At 52.2% G+C, this 18043-nt stretch overlaps 2 protein-coding genes across 11 annotated transcripts in view; one reads left to right on the top strand and one right to left on the bottom strand.

Annotated features, from left to right (window-relative positions):
* Nucleotides 1-2800: 2800 nt before the first annotated feature.
* CERS2 (ceramide synthase 2) lies at nt 2801-11834 on the top strand. The gene is made up of 11 exons (XM_032843645.1): nt 2801-2905; nt 7885-8058; nt 8480-8597; nt 8795-8913; nt 9141-9198; nt 9305-9355; nt 9579-9671; nt 9866-9994; nt 10198-10304; nt 10436-10589; nt 10773-11834. Exons 2-11 carry the CDS (start codon nt 7886-7888, stop codon nt 10911-10913), a joined length of 1143 nt encoding a protein of 380 aa, XP_032699536.1. The 5' UTR covers nt 2801-2905; nt 7885; the 3' UTR covers nt 10914-11834.
* The window catches only part of SETDB1 (SET domain bifurcated histone lysine methyltransferase 1), a 32489-nt gene continuing 26159 nt past the window's right edge, over nt 11714-18043 (bottom strand). For 7 of the 10 annotated variants that reach the window (XM_032843636.1, XM_032843635.1, XM_032843638.1 and 4 more), the window contains 8 exons: nt 16407-16576; nt 15123-15751; nt 14266-14294; nt 14036-14168; nt 13637-13802; nt 13043-13254; nt 12692-12780; nt 11714-12544 (listed from right to left, as the gene is read on the bottom strand). In XM_032843636.1, coding sequence (XP_032699527.1) covers nt 12427-12544; nt 12692-12780; nt 13043-13254; nt 13637-13802; nt 14036-14168; nt 14266-14294; nt 15123-15751; nt 16407-16576 — 1546 coding nt within the window. In that variant the 3' untranslated portion in view covers nt 11714-12426. Of the gene's footprint in view, nt 12545-12691; nt 12781-13042; nt 13255-13636; nt 13803-14035; nt 14169-14265; nt 14295-15122; nt 15752-16406; nt 16577-18043 lie in introns of those variants that run through there. The other 3 variants (XM_032843639.1, XM_032843643.1, XM_032843644.1) reach the window with 3 other exon arrangements.

Below are 18043 nucleotides of genomic sequence, written 5' to 3'. Positions count from 1 at the left end.
TCCTCCTGGGTATTCCTCTTTTTATGAAACTGTTTCTCCCCAGAGCTCCTGACACCTGAGTTCCTCTGCTCACATAGTAGCCATGCTCTAGTCCTTTACCCAAACAGGCTTCTGCGTTGCACAAGCCACCCAGACTTTCCTCAGCTGGGGTCCATGTCTTTTGCTGTCCTAGAAGCCTGCCCAGATACTTAAATCCCAGCTTGAAGGCTGATGGTGTCCTCTGCCTCAGGCCACCTCAGCAGCCCTTACAGAGGAAGTGAGTCACAGCAAGGCAGGCAGCTTGGGGCACTGTGGGCGTGGCCATGCCTGCCCAGGGCACTGGGGGATGGGTCAGAAAGGTGGTGATCAAAATCTCCTGGTCCAGGGGCACCTGGGTGGCTCAGTGGGTTAAAGCCTCTGCCTTCGGCTTGGGTCATGACCCCAGGGTCTTGGGATCGAGCCCCGCATCAGGCTCTCTGCTTGGCGGGGAGCCTGCTTCCTCCTCTCTCTGCCTCTCTCTCTGCCTACTTGTAATCTCTGCCTGTCAAATAAATAAAATCTTAAAAAAAAAAAAAATCTCCTGGTCCAGCTGAGGTGGGGAGTGTATGTGGGGTGTGTGTGTGTGTGTGTGTGTGTGTGTGTGGCGCAGACCCGAGCTACCGTCCTAAGTATGTTGACAGAACTGGTAGCATCATTCTAATGCTGCCTAAAGGCACTTCCCTTTCTCCAGCCACCTTCTCTTTTGTCTCCTGGGGGAGGGGTACCCCCTCTTATCTTTATTTCTCAGGCCTTGACTATCCGACTTCTGTCCCCAAACTTCCCCTGCCCACTGCTATCTTAAAAGTAAGTTGAACAGTCTTCAGTCCTCTAAGGAATCATTTAAAAAGTCTTGTGGGGGGCACCTGGGTGGCTCAGTGGGTTAAGCCACTGCCTTCAGCTCAGGTCATGATCTCACGGTCCTGGGATGGAGCCCCTCATCGGGCTCTCTGCTCAGCGGGGAGCCTGCTTCTCCCTCTCTCTCTGCCTGCCTCTCTGCCTACTTGTGATCTCTGTCTGTCAAATGAATAAATAAAATCTTTAAAAAACCCAAAAAAGTCTTGTGGGCACCTTGGAGAAACTTGGCGTCTAGGAAAACTTCTTGGGAAACGGGCTCAGAAGCTAAAGGAAAATAACCAAACAGTACAGAGGCATGAGGAATTAGAGAGGGATCTGAAGGTTAGCTGGAGCTCTAAGCAGAGACACTGAACCCTTCTGGAAAAGGGTGTGTGGGTACGTAGCAGAGAGGAATCTGGGGAGGACTCTCAAGAAAGGTAGAGGGAACTTTGGATTGGAAGGCAGAAGAAGAGGGTTACAGAGAGGTAAAAAGATGTAAGCAGTGCTAATTAGGGAGGAATTCAGCCTGGGGCAAATGAAAACAGAGCTGGAGGGCTTGCAGGGAATTGTAAAATCAGGCAGGTCGGGCTAAAAAAGGTGGCTGGTCTGGGTGGAGATGGGCCAGGGGTTGGGCCAATAATTCTCATTTCTCCACTGGTAGGAATGAATGGTCTGAGGGTTCTGCTACAGAGAGCAAATGAACAAATAGCTTGGACATCAGTCGGCTTCTGCTTCTCTACCTCTCCAGAAAGAGCCTTAGGTGAGGGCCAAGCTCTCAACTGGCATAGTGGGGAGGTCGCTCTCCTTCCTGAGATCTATCAAAACACCTGAACTTGACCAGATAAACCATGAAAGAAGCTACTGTCTGAGATTCTGTGACAGGACAAAAATACCAACATTTCATCGAGGTAAAAAACGAAGTTACCCCTACGTGGAGTAAACTCCAGCTCTCTTTCTAAACAAACTTTCAAACACATTCTAGCCGCATTCTGTCCGTGCTAGGATTCCAGGTCGGTTTTCTAGGACAATGTTGCATCTTCCTGAAATGCCAGTTTTACAAAAGACATCTTAAAACTATGAATTAGAAGAGGGAAAAACAGTGTAGATGGCAAACTCAGATAAATTTTACAAAACAAAAGTTGGCAGTCGACTCTTTCAGAGAACTATGGCGGGTTAGATGTGCCACTGCGGGAAGGTTTTACATACTTGGGTGGAAACGAGAGTTTTTGTGTTGGGGATGGAGTGGGGGACCTCGCAGGGACCGCAGGCTCTGCGCAGGGAAGGGCAAGGGAATCATGAGGGTCCGCTGCCTGGGTCAGGCCGGGAGAGGAGCTTGGCCTGGGCGCACCGCACTCGGAAAGGTCTCCCCCAGGCTTCGCTCGCCCGAAGCCTGGGCGCCGTCCTCCCTCCGCCGCTCAGTGGGGCTAGAGGTGGGAAGTGTGGCAATCGGTCGGGCGGGGGGAACTGGGGGCCGCAGCAGGGCTGAAGTCGCTGACCGCAGTTGGGGGCAGGAGGGTCCGGCAGGCGCTCGGCCGCTCCTCGCCGGGCATCTCGAGTGTGGGTCCCCGAGGGCCGCGGAGAGCCCAGAGTGGCCGCGGGGCTGCCGCACTGTCTTCCCTCCTCGGGGTCTTCTCCAGGTGCCGAGATTACAGTGGGCGCGGCCGCGGGGCTGGCCAGCGAGGGCTCGGGTCCCAGAGCCGGGAAAGGGGCGGCGGCAGGGAGCGGGGGCTGGGCGCGGCCGCCCGGCGCAGAGGCCCGGGCCCCGCTGCCCTCCCTCCTCTCCCCTGCCGTCGCCCGGCCGCAGGCCCACGCCCAGCCTCCTGGTTCCTGGCCCGCTCGCGGCCTTGCTCTCCCGGGCTGGGCTCGGACGCGGCTCGGCTGGGCTCGGCGGGCGGAGGAGGAAGGAGGGAGGGAGCGGGCGGGCGGGCGGAAGGGGGAGGAGAGGAGCGAGCCTAGCCAGTCCGGAGGGGGGGGGGCCGGAGCTCCGCGGACGCCTGGAGAGACGGAGCAGCGGCTCCCGGCCCGGCCAGCTCCGCGACGCCGCCGCCGCCGAGTGAGTCGGGACCCCAGCTTGGGAGCCGCGGGCGCTGCGCGCAGGGGTGGGGCGGGGAGCGGCCGCGGAAAAGTTGGGAGAAGTGGGGGCGGCTCCTACGCGGCTCCGCGGAGAGGGCCCCGGTTGCGGAGCGAGCGGGGGGCGACAAGGGCAGAAGGAGCCGGACGCGGGCTCGGGGCGGCCGGGCGGGGGCGGCGGCCGCGGGCTCGGGGGCCTGTGCCCGGCGCTCTCATGGCGGCGGGCCTGGGGGAGGGCGGGCCGGAGCGCCTCGCGGGAGCGGCCGGGCCCCCAGTGCAGCCCGAGGGCAGGCTGGCCGGGCGCCTCGGCATTGTGGGGCGCGCCGCCCCAGCCCGGCGAGGCAAGCCCTGCTGGCAACAGGTAGGGGCCCGGGGCTGCTCGCAGAGGGCCCGAGCCACAGGCGCCCCCTTTGTTGGGGAGAGGAGCTTGGTGACCATTTGCGCGAGAGCCCCAGCCTGGCAGTGGGCCCGCGGCGTCGCTCCTGGCCTGCACGGGTCCCACGGCTGGAGTAGGAGGGTGGGGAGGGTCCTGCCGCTTTTTCTTCGGACCGGCCCACTGTGCCCACGCTGGGAGCGAGGTCAGAGCGTCCATGTGCTTAACGGGAAACAGGAAGGAGCGGCTCTGAGTGTCTGCTCCGGCCCCCCAAGGCTAAGGCTCCTATACCGTTATGGGGTGTGTGTGGCCGGGGCGAAGAGGGGGGAAGCTGCTGGTGAAACTGGTTTTCTGGGCCACAGCTTGTTAATTACCGGCCCGGAGGCTCTCTGGCAAGTAGGTTAATTGCAGGTGTGTGGCACTAATATTTGGCCTCAGCTTGGGGGTTTCTCTGTCTCCTGGAGCCAGGCTCCTGGCAGCACAACCTGGGCTTAGTTACCTGAGTTCCTAGACTCAGTACTCAGGGGTTTCTGAGGATCCCAAGGAATGAAGTGAGCCCCTCTTCACAGGGGAATGAATCTGGGAAGGCCTCCAACAGACAGTCACTCCCAAGTCTGTGTTGGAGGGGTCGCTGCCCAATACCAAAGTCCAGGTGACTGGGTCTAAATGTGGGGGGTGGACTGCACTTGTAATGGGGCTCCTAGAGATAAGGGCTTGTCATAGCCTTGTCTCTCTGGCCCTAATCATAAAGTGACCTGCACAGATTCTCTGTTCTAAGGGGAATTCCTTGTCTCCCTTGGTACCCCATAGCCCACTCCCTTCACTGGGGCCTCTGGCCAGCTTTCCCCCTGGAGGCAGGGCCTCCTCACCTCCCTGTCACTGGCCAGGAGCCTGCAGGCCTCCCGATACTTTACTGTGCTCTTCAGCACTGCCCCCGCTCTGCCTTTTTAACCTGCCGGCCTCTCCCTGCCCCTGGAGGCTCTAGTCACACTCAGTATTTGGGTGTGTTGGGGCCTCTAGTGGGGCAGCCCAGACATGCTAAATTTGGGGACCTACACGGCTGCCTGGAGCAATGACACACCTCCTGTTGGCTTCAACCGTGCTGCAGCCTTCTAGTTGCTTCTGTGCTGTTGCCAAAAGAAAGTTTTCAACAAGAAGACTACTCGGATCCTCCCCCTTTTTTTGTAGTCTCTCAGGCTTCAGTGGCAGCTGGAAGCCTGTGGGACCCTGTGTTTGTCCGTCTCTCCTCCTTTGCTGATCCTGGTTTCCTCAGTTATTTCTTCAATAAATAAGAGACCCGCAGGACTATTTTCGTGTTGAGTCTGTGAGATCCCTTCCTCACGGACTCAGACCTCTGCCCTCTCAGCATTCTGGGTTTACAAGCCCCCAGAGCCTTGTAAAGGGCTCTGCCCCCTTTACATCCCGCTCTGAGGGGTTGGGAGGGGTCAGTCAAGAGATGGAGCAGAGAGTGGGGGCTGGGCAGAGCCCTAGTCAAGTTCCTGGTAATCCAATGCCCATGAAATCCCTGCTCTCTTGGCCCCTGTCCAGCCTGTGCCTCAGAGAGTGGCGTCTGTGTCTCTGAGGCAGGTGTGTGTGTGAGAGAGGAGAGAGAGACACACACAAGACACATATACTCTGTTGTCTCTCCATGTGTGGGGTGAGTACATTCTGTGAGTGGGAAAATATCTGTAGGTGTGATTTCTCCATCAGAAAATCAAATACCTACCCTGAGGGCCGGCTCGCCAGAAAAGCAGGGTTGTCTTCCCTATGCCCAGTTAACATCTCCTCTTCTTGCCCCGGCCTTTTGTTTATGGGATCCCGTGCTTGGCTTGGTGCACTGGTGCCAAGAAGCCACCAGAGCTGCCTCAGGAGCAAACCTGTTGGTTCTGTGGGGCTGTGTAAGCGAGGCTGCTGGGAGCCCCTGTTGTCCTCCCTGCCCCTGCCCATGTTGAGTCAGAAGCCCTGACCATGCTGAATCGAGTGCCTCTCCCTGCTGGGCTAGGCCCTGGGGGTGGGGAACAGTGGGCAGGGATGGGGTAGCTTTGCTCTGCTAATGGAAGTACTGGGCAGCAAGGGAGGGCTGTGGTCACAGAAAGCCTGCAACCCAGGTATAAGAGAGCCCCCATTAATCTGCATTTCTGAGCTGCAGACACACCATGTTCTTTGGCTCTCCCTGCTTGGGATGGGAAGGATAGACAGGTGTCGTCTTGTCTTGGGGTTGAGATAATGGCCCTATCCTGGTGCTTGCCCTTGACCACTCTCTGACCCTTTTTCTGCTAACTTCCCCAGCTCCTCACCTTCTTTGTAGGTTTAGACTGGCAGAAGACAATCCTGGGCGCCAGAAGTCAGGGAGAGGGGCCCCACTCACACCCTCTGGGACCCCAGCCAGCCCTCTGAATCTTTAATCCTAAAAATGTCTCTGACAGAGAAGCTTCCTGCCAGTTTCCACTGACCAGGGTGGGGATGGGGCCCGACATCCAGGCCTGTCTGTATACTTTTGCTTTAGATCTCCGTGGAGGACAAGGTGGGCTCCAAGAGATGTGGAGCCCAGGGGACACATCAGGTATCTTTCCCCACCCCCAATCTAGCTAAGCTAGAAAGGTGGGAAGGACGAGCCAGAGGCAGGAGGCATGCTAGCACAGCGAGGCATTCTGTATTTGCCTTCTCTGCTAGACTTTCTCAGTCTTTTCTCTATGAAAGTGTGTTGTGCACTTGGTTGTGTGGGGAAAGTTCCACCGTGGAGAAGTATGTTTAATTTTGTTCAGTTCAAAAGGCTTCCATCTCTTTAACTAATTAAATATTTATTCTGGCTAAGGTAGAGGGGGAAGGGGCAGTGCCCTCAGGAACTGAGCCTAGAGTGTGTGTGTGTGTGAATGAGTGGTACTGGGGGAAGGTGGAGCTGAAGCTCCTTTATTGTCAGTGCTGACCTCTGACTTCATCTGAGAGCAGTGACCAGGAGTGGGGACAAGAGGGTAAAGTCCTTGAGCTGAAATACTGACCCGTGACAGGCTGAGAGGGATTTCTGAGAGGGATTTCGCAAGTGCTGTGGTGGGTGTGGGCGGAGCCATGGGAAGAGCGGGCCCAGGCCGAGGACCAGCCCAGCTCAGCTGGGATCTGATCAGCCTTCAGCCAGTGGCACCAACTGGTCTCCAGTTCCTGGTGGAGAACAGTCTCCCCACTCTCTTCCCTCCGGGTGGGAGGAGACCACCTTCTGCATCAGCTTTTAGTTCCATGCCAGCCTGAATACCAGCACCTCTCTTCTCTCCTGAGAGGATGAGGGCTAGGTGGCCCAGAAACTTCTGCCCTTGTCATCCCACTGGCGTTCTGAGTCCCAGGACTGCCAGGCATTCTGTTGGTATTGGCATCACTGACTCCATAGGACCATCTTGCTGCTGCTTTCAGCTCCCAGCAACTGCTCTCCCCCTCAGGAGCATCGGACAGTGCCTTTAGAGGGAACCTCAAAGGAGCTCTGTACCCTCCCTCATTCCAGTATCCAAGTGGCCAGGGGTTGGTCACTGCCTCCCAGTGGACCCTGGGGAGGAGGGGGGAGATGGGAAGTAACAGCTTTTCCCTGAGCTGAGAGTCCTTGGGATGGGTGTTCCCCTGCAGACTAGTTACTATTTTATGGATGAGCCTTAATAAATAGCTCTTACTTCCACCAGATGTCTTGGTCTTCTGCTTCCATCGTCTGTCCATGAATCCCTAATCCTTTTTTTTAAGATTTTATTTTTTTGACAGAGACAGACACGGCAAGAGAGGGAACACAAGCAGGAGGAGTGGGAGAGGGAGAACAGGCTTCCTGCTGAGCAGGGAGCCCCATGCAGGGCTCAGTCCCAGGACCTTGGGATCATGACGTGAGCCGAAGGCAGATGCTTAATGACTGAGCCACCGAGGCGCCGCCCCCCATCCCTAATTCTTTACAGCCTTGCCTTCACTTTGTTTTTGAAAAGATGCTTCAGATAGTTCTTCTACCTTATGTGCAGGAATTGGATGGCTTGGCATGGGGTGTTAATCTCAGGTGGAATAGTTTGATGTTCACTGATTGTCCTGGAGCTCAGCATCTTTTAGGGACATAATTTTGCTTTACTCTGGCCTCTTAATTTTCCCCAGGGACCTGCTGGCCCAGAAGGGTTGTAGGGAAGGAGGAGGTAGGGTTTGCTTTAGCCCTGCAATCTGTTTTTGGGCAAGGCTTGGCATGGAGGCTTCTAACTGTGGGTTGGCTTGAGGGATAGAGGGGTAGTTGGAGCGTGGGGGCAGGGGAGGAGAAGGTGCCTCTGGTTTTACTCAGATTGTTAAAACTTCCAGGGCCAGATCCTGCCTGTCTTCCCTGTTGGGGTAGCAAAGTGATGGGGAGACCCCAAGGTTTTTAGTTCTAGAGAACTGGGACTCCTGGGGGTCATCAGCAGCATCTTCAGTTGCAGTAAATGGTAAATGTTAGAACTGGAAAGCCACCATATTACAGACAAGGAAACCTATTTGCCCAACACCATGTGGCTGGGACCAGACTCCAGGGCTTGAGTCTGTCATCTTTCTCTTCCCCCATAGCTGCCCCCCTGTGATGCCCTCTGACTTCCCCCCTCCTCACTTAGGATGCTCCAGACCTTGTATGACTACTTCTGGTGGGAACGGCTGTGGCTGCCTGTGAACTTAACTTGGGCTGATCTAGAAGACCGGGATGGACGTGTCTACGCCAAAGCCTCAGACCTCTACATCACACTACCCCTGGCCTTGCTCTTCCTCATCGTTCGATACTACTTTGAGCTGTGAGCATACCAACCTTCCCCCATGCCTGCCTTGGCTGCCAGCCACAGTTTCTCACACTTCAAGTTTGTCTCTTGCTGTTTAATTGGTCCCAGACCCTGCTGTTCTGGCCACCCATATCCCTGCCTACTGTGTGCCCCCCACTGAACGCAGCATTGTCTTCCTGAGGGCTCAGCACCCCCAGGCCCTTTCCTTCAATGGTTATTTGTTCTCCCTCTCCACTCCGCCTGGTCACTCGTGAACACAGGGAGCTTTGTCAGCTTTGGGCAGCTGAAGGAGGCCCAAGAGGGAGTTGCCGGGAAACTGAGGCCCAGGATAAAGTTGCCTGAGCTTGCAGCCCTTTCCCCTCCCAGCTTAGGGGCTACCAAGAAACTGAGGTGTGTTAAAGGTGACAGACCCTTTTCACTGCTCTCCCTTCCTCAGTTATGTGGCTACACCACTGGCCGCCCTCCTGAACGTAAAGGAGAAAACTCGGCTGCGGGCACCAGCCAACCCCACCTTGGAGCACTTCTATCTAACCAGTGGCAAGCAGCCCAAACAGGTGTGAGCCGCAGGCCCTGCTCTGGGAGTTGCTGGGTGCTGCTGGGGGAGGGCGCAGGTTGCAACGCCATGTGGGCAGGCGACAAGAGGAGAGGGCAGTGGTACTGATCCAGGTTCTTGCTGGGAGGCGGTGGCGGGAGGATGGGGGTGCTGTCAAGTTCCACAGTTGAACATACTGGGCTTCTTCACGACACCCAGGCGGAGGTAGAGCTCCTGTCTCGGCAGAGTGGGCTCTCTGGCCGCCAGGTAGAGCGCTGGTTCCGCCGCCGCCGAAACCAGGACCGGCCCAGTCTCCTCAAGAAGTTCCGAGAAGCCAGGTAGGGGAGGTTGGGGCAGGAGAAGCTGGGTGGCAGAGGAAGGTCTGATGTCCTGCTTGGAGAGGTGGGCCACAGCTGTGTGCAGGGAGAGGTTGTGCCCTGGTGAGGAGGTGAATTTGGATATTAATGATACTCTTGAGAGGGAGATCTCTGAGCACTTGGGAGTGGTTGGAGGGCTGTGCCACTCTCCCAGCCACTCTCCTCATCCTTTCCGCTTCCTCTTCCAGCTGGAGATTCACCTTTTACCTGATTGCGTTCATTGCTGGCATGGCCGTCATCGTGGATGTGAGTGCGGGATTCCTGGGAGGTGGGAGTAGGTTTTCTGTCACGGTGGTGTGAAGCCATAGAGTGTGGGCCCCTCCTCTTTTAACCTCTCACCGTCTCTCTGCAGAAACCCTGGTTCTATGATATGAAGAAGGTTTGGGAGGGATATCCCATACAGGTATGAGATGGGGTCCTGACTTCTTATCTGGGGTGATTAAGAGAATCAAGGTAGGACGGGACTAGGACATGTACACCTGTGTGAAAAGATCATCTCTGGGACACATGGCAGAAGGCACTGCAGTCGTGGTGCTAAACAAGGGCTAGAAGGGCTGGGTTGGACAGGTGAGACCCTCGGGTCCTGTTGTTCAGGGTCCCTCACCTGTTTCTCTCCTCTCTCCCAGAGCACCATCCCTTCCCAGTATTGGTACTACATGATTGAACTTTCTTTTTACTGGTCTCTGCTCTTCAGCATTGCCTCTGATGTCAAGCGAAAGGTAGGTCAAGGAGCTGTGCCCCTAAGCCTATGAGCCAAAACAAAGCCCCGGGATAGAGAGCCTTTCTCTTTGATTTCTGGTATTTGGATGGAACTGTGGGTTAAGGGGAACTAGGTGGAAGGGGAAAGAAGTAGGATTAGAGTGGGGGCTGGGGAACACAAAAAAGTCCCCTGGAGCCTGCATCTTCTTTGCAGGATTTCAAGGAACAGATCATCCACCACGTGGCAACCATCATTCTCATCAGCTTCTCCTGGTTTGCCAATTACATCCGAGCAGGGACTTTGATCATGGCTCTGCATGACTCTTCCGACTACCTTCTAGAGGTCAGGCTCGTTGGGCATTTCTTCAAACCTAAGAGACTCCGGTGCAGGTTCTCCTGTCCCTCTCCCTTTTTTGGGGGTGGTGGTGGTGTGGGGGGTGCTGACCTTCCTGGGACCAAGGTGGTGGGGGCACAGAGCCAGTGTATATATAAATGTATATGGGAGAGTCAGGAGCCTGTGATGATGGATGGGGGCTATCTGTACAGTCAGCCAAGATGTTTAACTATGCGGGATGGAAAAACACCTGCAACAACATCTTCATCGTCTTCGCCATCGTCTTCATCATTACCCGACTGGTCATCCTGCCCTTCTGGTGAGTAGGCCAGTCTATACTCCTGTCCTCAAGGAATCAGGAGTCTTGCCTCTCCCCTTATCTGTTCTCATCCCCCCTGCCTCCTCCGCCTCCTCTGTGTTTCCAGTTCTGCCCCTCCTTTCCTGATGCAGGATCTTGCACTGCACGGTGGTCTACCCCTTGGAGCTCTATCCTGCCTTCTTCGGCTACTACTTCTTCAATTCCATGATGGGAGTGCTACAGCTGCTGCATATCTTCTGGGCCTACCTCATTCTGCGCATGGCCCACAAGTTCATAACTGGAAAGGTGACTGCTCTGTAGGCCCTACACCCTTCAACTCTAGAAACAGCCCAGACTCCCTCCCATATGAGCAGGCATCCTGCTAAGAAACTACTGTGGGGCCCTGGGTACAGCAAGACAAGTCTGCTGAGAGAGGCATTCCTTAAGCATTTGAGGACAGCATGTAACCCTTCTTTTCCCTTTCCACAGCTGGTAGAGGATGAACGCAGTGACCGGGAAGAAACGGAGAGCTCAGAGGGGGAGGAGGCTGTAGCCGGGGGAGGAGCAAAGAGCCGGCCCCTAGCCAACGGCCACCCTATCCTCAGTAACAACCATCGTAAGAATGACTGAACCATTGTCCCTGCTGCCCCTCAGATTAACGCATAAAGCCAAGGAACTAGCCTGTCCTCCCCAGAGGACCACTTAAGCCCTGGAGAGAAAGCAAACAAGGAGAGAGTTCTTCTATATCCCAACCACCTGCTTCTTTGTCACCCAGTTGCCTTTAACCAAACTCTAACCAGCCTATCCCCAGGTAGAGGGGAGGTTGGTATATCCTTTGTTAGAGGGGGGATGGACTTATTTTCCCTCTGTTATTCTAAGTTGTCCTTTCTATTGCTTTGGAGGCCTGCCTCAGCTCTGGGGGTGGCAATTACAACTCACATTCCTTATTCTTCAGAATTTGGCCCTAGCTGTTTGCCTGAGACTCCCTGACCTCCAGAGCCAGGGTCGTGCCTTATTATCCCATCTGTGGGCCTCATTCTGCCAAAGACGGACCAAGGCTCACCCTTCTAGGCTCCCTAACTTGGGCCAGAAACCAAAGCTGAGCTTTAACTTTTTCCCCTCCTGAGACACAAATGAATTGAGTGTAGGAGGGTACATATGACCCCTACCTCTGCCAAAAAGGGGGGGGCACATACTGGGACTGCTCAGGTGGTCTGCGTGTTATTTCTCTGCCAGCTCTCTGTCATCACAGGTCCAGGATCTTAACTGCCTCCTTCCTCTGGCCTCATGCCCTAGGCTAGCTGGTTTGGAATAGAATGGCAACTAGTTCTAATTTTTATTTATTAAACATTCGGTGTTTTGGTTTAAAGCCAGAATTACAGCTAGCACCTGGCATTTCAGCAGAGGGACCACTTCAGACCAAACTGTACTGTTAATGGTTTTTTTTTTTTAATTAAAATATATTAAAGATTAAGTAAAACATGGCAATAAGTGTCTGAGACTAATAGGAACTGAGAAGGGAGATCAACTAAATAAACTAAGGTAGCCTTCCTCATGGTTATGTAACGTTTTCTTTTTTAAAACTTCACATGGCAATTAAGAAAAAGCAAAGGTAGAGAAGGTGTGAGATTAATGACAGCTGCCCCTTGGGAAAGATGAGGGGTGGAAACAGCTCTGTCCCTGGAAGACCCAGAACTGGGAGAATGGGGGCTGAGGAAGATGAATCAAATCACAATCTTTGTTTTAACATCCTGTTAAAAAGACGTTCAAGAAATCATACAAATCAAGGATAGTAGATACGCAGCCCTCATTCCAGGAATACAGTCTGTCAGAAGCATGAACACTTGAACAAACATAGGCTGGGAGGGAGGGGTCACAGGAGGACGGAGGGATATCAGGCCCAGGTCGGCATGACAACCTCTCCCTGCCTCCAGTGCTTTAGGAGGTGGGAGGAGGGACCCTGCCTGCTAGCACCACATGGGAAGGGATCTCCTGATCCAGAGTTCCCATTTCTATCTACTAGGAGCTGGGGGAAGAGCTAGACTGGAGATGTGGGGGTCAGAGTTGAACAGTCAGGAAGACCCAGTTCCTGAGGAAAGGACAGTTCAGGGAGGGTTCGGAAAGTTCAGAAGAAGGCTATCCTCTAAAGAAGACGCCCTCTGCATTCGATGGCTCCGCAGCAGCAGAGCAGCTCCTTGCCTTCCACGCTGCCCACCTCGTAGTTGTAGTCCCAAGTGAGCTCTGTCCCAGCCCGGATCCTCCTGGACAGGAAGACAGGGATGGGGTTGGTGAAGGCAGCATGCCACTAGGTGTGAGCAGAGCTAGGGCAAAAGGTGGGGTCCTTCCCCCTCCTTAACCCTGGCTGGTGCTCTTACCCAACTTTCCTCCTCTCCCTGACCCCCTCTTACTTGCTGGCAAAGAAGGCCACCCAAGGGAAGCGAAGATCGTGAGTGTCCACGAAGACATTCTGGACAAACAGGTTGGGGCTGCAGCTATGCTGTGGGTTTAAGGACAGGACCCATAAGAACAGAGAAAACAGAACCCAGCTTTGCGGGGGTGAGTGTAAGTTGGACAAAAAACAATGCCCTTTGATCCTCCCCATCATAGAGAAGTTCTCAAAGAAAGCTACGCCTTTAAGATCCTAGAGATCAAGAATTTCTAACAAGTAAAGGTAGGTTTACATAGTTGTGTTAAAAGAACTAGGAATTTGAGAACAGTGGGATAACCCAGCATTTAGAGTGGAGGGAGAGGGGTCTCACATTGAGGTAGCGGCCGAGGTTGCCTTCTAGCTTGGCATCAATGATGTAGCAAGACTCTTCCCCATCATAGAACTGGCGTGTGTTCTTACGAACAGGTGCACTCTCCCCCTTTTCCACAGATGCCATGTTGGTGGACTTAATGGCAATCCCATGAGTGGACTTCAGAGCAAAGCCTCTGGTTGATTTTACTGCCACCTGGCGCTTTGTCGGACCTGGACAGGAAGGGGGTAAAGGGTTAGGCCCCATCCCATGTCACGACTGGATCCTCTACCTCCATTTCCATCCCACTCATTGCACTGCAGGAATACTGATTAGCCGTGACCCTGAAAGCAAAGATTCTAATTGGCAGTTTTTTCAAGCAGGATTAGATCTGCTAGGTAAAGGAGCTGAGGCAAAAGAGTGGGGAAGTGGAAAGGAGAGAGAAGGGGATGTGCTGAACATTAGCAGTTGAGTTGGGAATCAGAGAACCTTCCCAGACATATATCGACTCTTAAGATCTCAATGTTTTCCAACTTCTTTAGCTTCCCTAAAAAAGCCCCTATCCCAGCTTTCCTACCGTTCCTTCCTACTACCCCCAACATTCTTCCAGACTACCAGACATGTTCTTCTTGTCCTCAAAGTCATCCGCTTCAGAGCCAGAGGAGATGGTCTGGATATCATCGCTATCCATTGCTGTGGCTGAAGTCTGACCAGTGGTGGGCTTCCGGCTGGTCCCACTTTCCCCCTCACTTTCTGTGCTGCTAGACAATGTTAGGACATCCTGGGAAACACAAAGGTGAGAAGAAAGAAGAATAAATGGAGAGGACCCATTCAAGTTCTTATTCTTTCTACAGTTAGGTACGAAGAAACTAAGACTACAGCAAGAGAAAGATGAGACGCTGGCTGAAGGAAAAGGAAGCAAGAAGTCACAGCCAAAGAAGCAAGGGATATATTGGTAATTATCAGTAAGGCCCTGAAGAGGTGAGGTACAGCTTGAGGGAGAAGGCCACTTACATCAGCATTCGACTGAGCAGAGGCCATGAGTCGTCGGCTCTGATGCATACTAGTCTTACTAGGTGGGCGGCGAAGTCCTTCAAGCTTCATGGGAGAAGGATTGTAACCATAATTTCGAGAGCTTTCAGTAACTCTAATGGAAGAGGAAGGAATGAGAGGGAGTCAGATGATGGTGTCTTTTATAGGCTTGAAACAAGGCAGATCTGGAAACAGGTCAGAAAGGCTCTTACATTGACATCTTGTTTCGGTCATCAGGCTCCTGGAAGAGAGCAAGTGAAAAGTTAAAAAGTGTTTTCAGTGGTCCTGGGTAACAAATCCAATAATCAGACTTGATCCCAAAGACCTCAGCTAGTGAGAAAGAAGTATGCTAGCTACAGACTGCTCTGCAGCTTGACAGTAACAGTGATACTCTCATCACAACACCTGAAAGGGGGTTTCCAACACTTTCCAATGACAGACGTAAGATGCTCAAGGCAAATACTGTGGGCAGAATCTTACAAGGACAGGGACATAATTCACCACCCATAATGTGCTAAGTTTCAACATCAATAAAAATACATCTACAATCAACAATTTTTTCCCCTTCAAGGATTTATTTTTTGCGGGGGGGGGGCAGGATGGAGATAAGAGCGTGCAAGCAGAGGGAGAGAGGAAGAGACTCTCAAGCTGACTTGAGCCCAACATCGGGCGCAATCTCATGACCCTGAGATCACGCCCTGAGCCGAAATCAAGAGTTGGATGCCTAACTGAGCTACCGAGACCCCCTCGATTCTTGGTTTTTAAGTATAACAAAAGACAGCAATGCTGCAGATAACCTGAAATACAACACTTAATTTAAAAAAACTTATAAATCCTTTACTTTGGAATGAACCAGATACTTCTTTCCCCAGGTTGATTTTAAAATAATTTGGTTCTTTAAAGCACTAAGAATGTGCTGAGTGGTCGGGTGGCGGGGGGGGGGGTGGCGATAATCCAGTTTGCCACAGAAATATCCAGCCAGTAAAAAGAATGAAGAGAGTAAGCCACATTACATTACTACACCAGTTACACAAAAGCCACTGCTCTTGAGTCTCCTGCCACCACTTACCTCTTTCTTGGGCTGCTTGATGTCTCCCTCATCCTTGAAGCCCAGCCCTGAGGTGGAGGCCTTCTCAGCCTCCCCTTTGCCTCCTCCAGCCCGGCCTTCCCCACCTTCGCTAGTCTTGAAGGATGAACGGCTATCAGAGTCAGCAAAGCCACCTTCACTGACACTATTGCAGCTCAACCACGAGGCCACCTTGTTTTTGGGTGTCTCTTCAGAGGAAGGCGGATTGCAGCCACCTACAGGAATTGCTGGAGGGACAGGAATATGTGGGGGGCCGAGGTCTGGGGGGCGGGAGTCCTTGGAAGCAGTCTCAGAAAGTCCGTTCTCCTTTTGGCCCCGGGTCTGCCGCCGGGTAGCATAGCTGCGCCACACGGAGCTGGTGCTGAAGTCCTCATCTTTACAGAAGTTATCATCGGAGCTGTCATCATTGGACTCTTCGGGATCCTCTGTACCACTGTTGCCATCCTCCTGGTCTTTCAAGTCCACCCCACTGCTGTCAGAGGAACAGGGAGCATCACTCTCATAGCCTTCCTTGAAGTTCTCCACGCTCTCGATGTGGTCCAGATTGGCAAAGTACTCATCACCCATCTCCAGGCCCTCCTTGTCCGCAAAGTCATCTGTCAGGATCTTGCCTGGGAATGAAGAGAATTAAAGGCATATTCCATGGTTATGAGGATCTTTTAGAAAATATGGGGGTCCTTCCAGCAATACCCAGCCACCGACACACAGTCAAGACACCTCTATTATGGGCTCTCCCTTGTCACCTCAGTGTCTTAACTCTAGTTTTAAATCTTGCCCTTTCTGCCATCCTGTCTTCCTCTTCACTTGGTTTACCAAAAGGGTGTCTGCAGCTATGCTAAAAGCCTCTGGGTGGAGAGACGTGGGATGAAATGACACACCAGGCCCTGCTCCCATGTCCCTTGTCTAAAAAATCCTCATGTCCAATTGGGAAGGGTTTGTGCTATGGCGAGTGCCGTGCAATGTGTAAGCCTGATGATTCACAGACCTGTACCCCTGGGGCAAATAATACATTATATGTTAATAAAAAAAAAATCCTCATGTCCACTTTCATCCCTTTTCCTTCTTGTCCTTATAAAGCTCTTTGTCCCTTCCTAGTCCACCCAGACAGGCACATCACTTGTCCTGTTCTTTACATAAGAAAATCCTGGCCTCCTCTTACTCCCAAGTTCACATGTCAAGCATTTTATTCTTCTGTTTAGCTTCTCTCTGATTCAATTCCCTACCATGTCCTAACCCCAGAGGCCACTCTTTCATTTCATCACCCACCTGCATAAATACAGACAAAGGAGCCTTTGGCAATGTCATCCAAGCAGCGGATACCCCAGCCCTTGTTCTGTGTCTTGAACAGCTGTAGCCGAACCTGGAGTCCGTGCTGCACCAGCCGGTTTGTGCACATGTTTGGGTCACATTTGCAGCGTTTGTTACACTCATAGACTCTGGGAGGAGGGACAATAAACTCAATCATAACATGATTACTAGATCCGTTCTGCCCACAGAACTGTAACAATTCTTTTTTTTTTTTTTTAAGATTTTTATTTATTTATTTGACAGATCACAGGTAGGCAGAGAGGCAGGCAGAGAGAGAGAGAGAGAGAGAGAGAGGAGGAAGCAGGCTCCCCACTGAGCAGAGAGCCCGATGCGGGGCTCGATCCCAGGATCCTGGGATCATGACCCGAGCCGAAGGCAGAGGCTTTAAGCCACTGAGCCACCCAGGTGCCCCAGAACTGTAACAATTCTTAAGGTATCATCATTTAGTAGGTAGTGATCTAAGCGAGTCAATTTACTGAACTGTCCATGCTCTTTGATTCATTTGGAAATAGAGCCCAGGGAAATAACTCAGAAGGGGGAAAAGTGATTCATGGAGGAATTTATCACACTAGTTAACAGTGAATAGCAGAATGCCGAACACCTGGAGGAAAGCGAGCAGACTGATGTGAATAAAGATTAAGAGCCGTTAGAATAAGTAGACAGACTACATCAATTTATAGAAAGAGATATATAAAATAAAGATGTATGGGACAGGCAGAAGCCAATATCATAGATATGGAAAGAGGAGGAATTGGAACAAAAGTTCTGGTATAGAGGACTTTCATTCTTTCACTCTGTGAACATTTACTAACCACCCAGGGCTGTTCTACATACTGGAACTCATAACCTTTCCTCTCAGGGAGCTCAAAAATCTATTAAGTTTAAGGACCTGCACAGATTAAGTATTTAAAAAATAAACTACCAAAGTTAGAGAGATCTAGCAAATAGTTTTATGGAGAAAACTGTCATCTTCTCAGGCATCAATATTTCTGCTCCATCTACTTTGTTCAGCGTTGGGATTTCACTTCGTTTCCTGACACAGAGATCTGGGAGACGTCTACTTTTGGAAAGAGGACACCAGTACAATTAGAGAGTTGATGACATTGGTCCTATCCTTTTGGACAAAGATGATAAAAACAGCTCCTACCTGCTGAACATATACTTTGTGTTTGGCATTATGCCAATATGCTTCATATACGTTCTCTATTCTATCCTCAGAGCAGCCCTACAAAGATTTTTTTTTTTAACCTCAAAAAAAATGGAAACTGGGGTGCCCACCTGGCTAAGTGGGTAGAGCATGCGACTCAGGCACAGAGGTCCTGAGTTGGAGCCCTACACTGATTGTAGAGATTCCTCAAAAATAAAACAATGAAAGCATAATATACACAGAGGAAAGAACATATACATGTCTATAGCTTAATGAATTTTCACAAACTGAACACACCATGTAACCAGCACCATCTCAAGAAGCAACTTCGTTAGGTCCCCTAAAGCCTCAGTGGGGATGGGGGCGGGGTGTCTGTTCAATTCTCCTGTTTACAGCTAATAATACAAGATCAGCTTAGAATGGATGAAGTCAGAATTTGAACTTAGGT

This window comes from Lontra canadensis, unplaced genomic scaffold, assembly GCF_010015895.1.
Source record: "Lontra canadensis isolate GAN:19392208 unplaced genomic scaffold, GSC_riverotter_1.0 scaffold142, whole genome shotgun sequence".
Taxonomy (NCBI): Eukaryota; Metazoa; Chordata; class Mammalia; order Carnivora; family Mustelidae; genus Lontra; species Lontra canadensis.
Note: the sequence above shows the minus strand (reverse complement) of the source record. Positions and strands in the feature narration are given on the sequence as shown.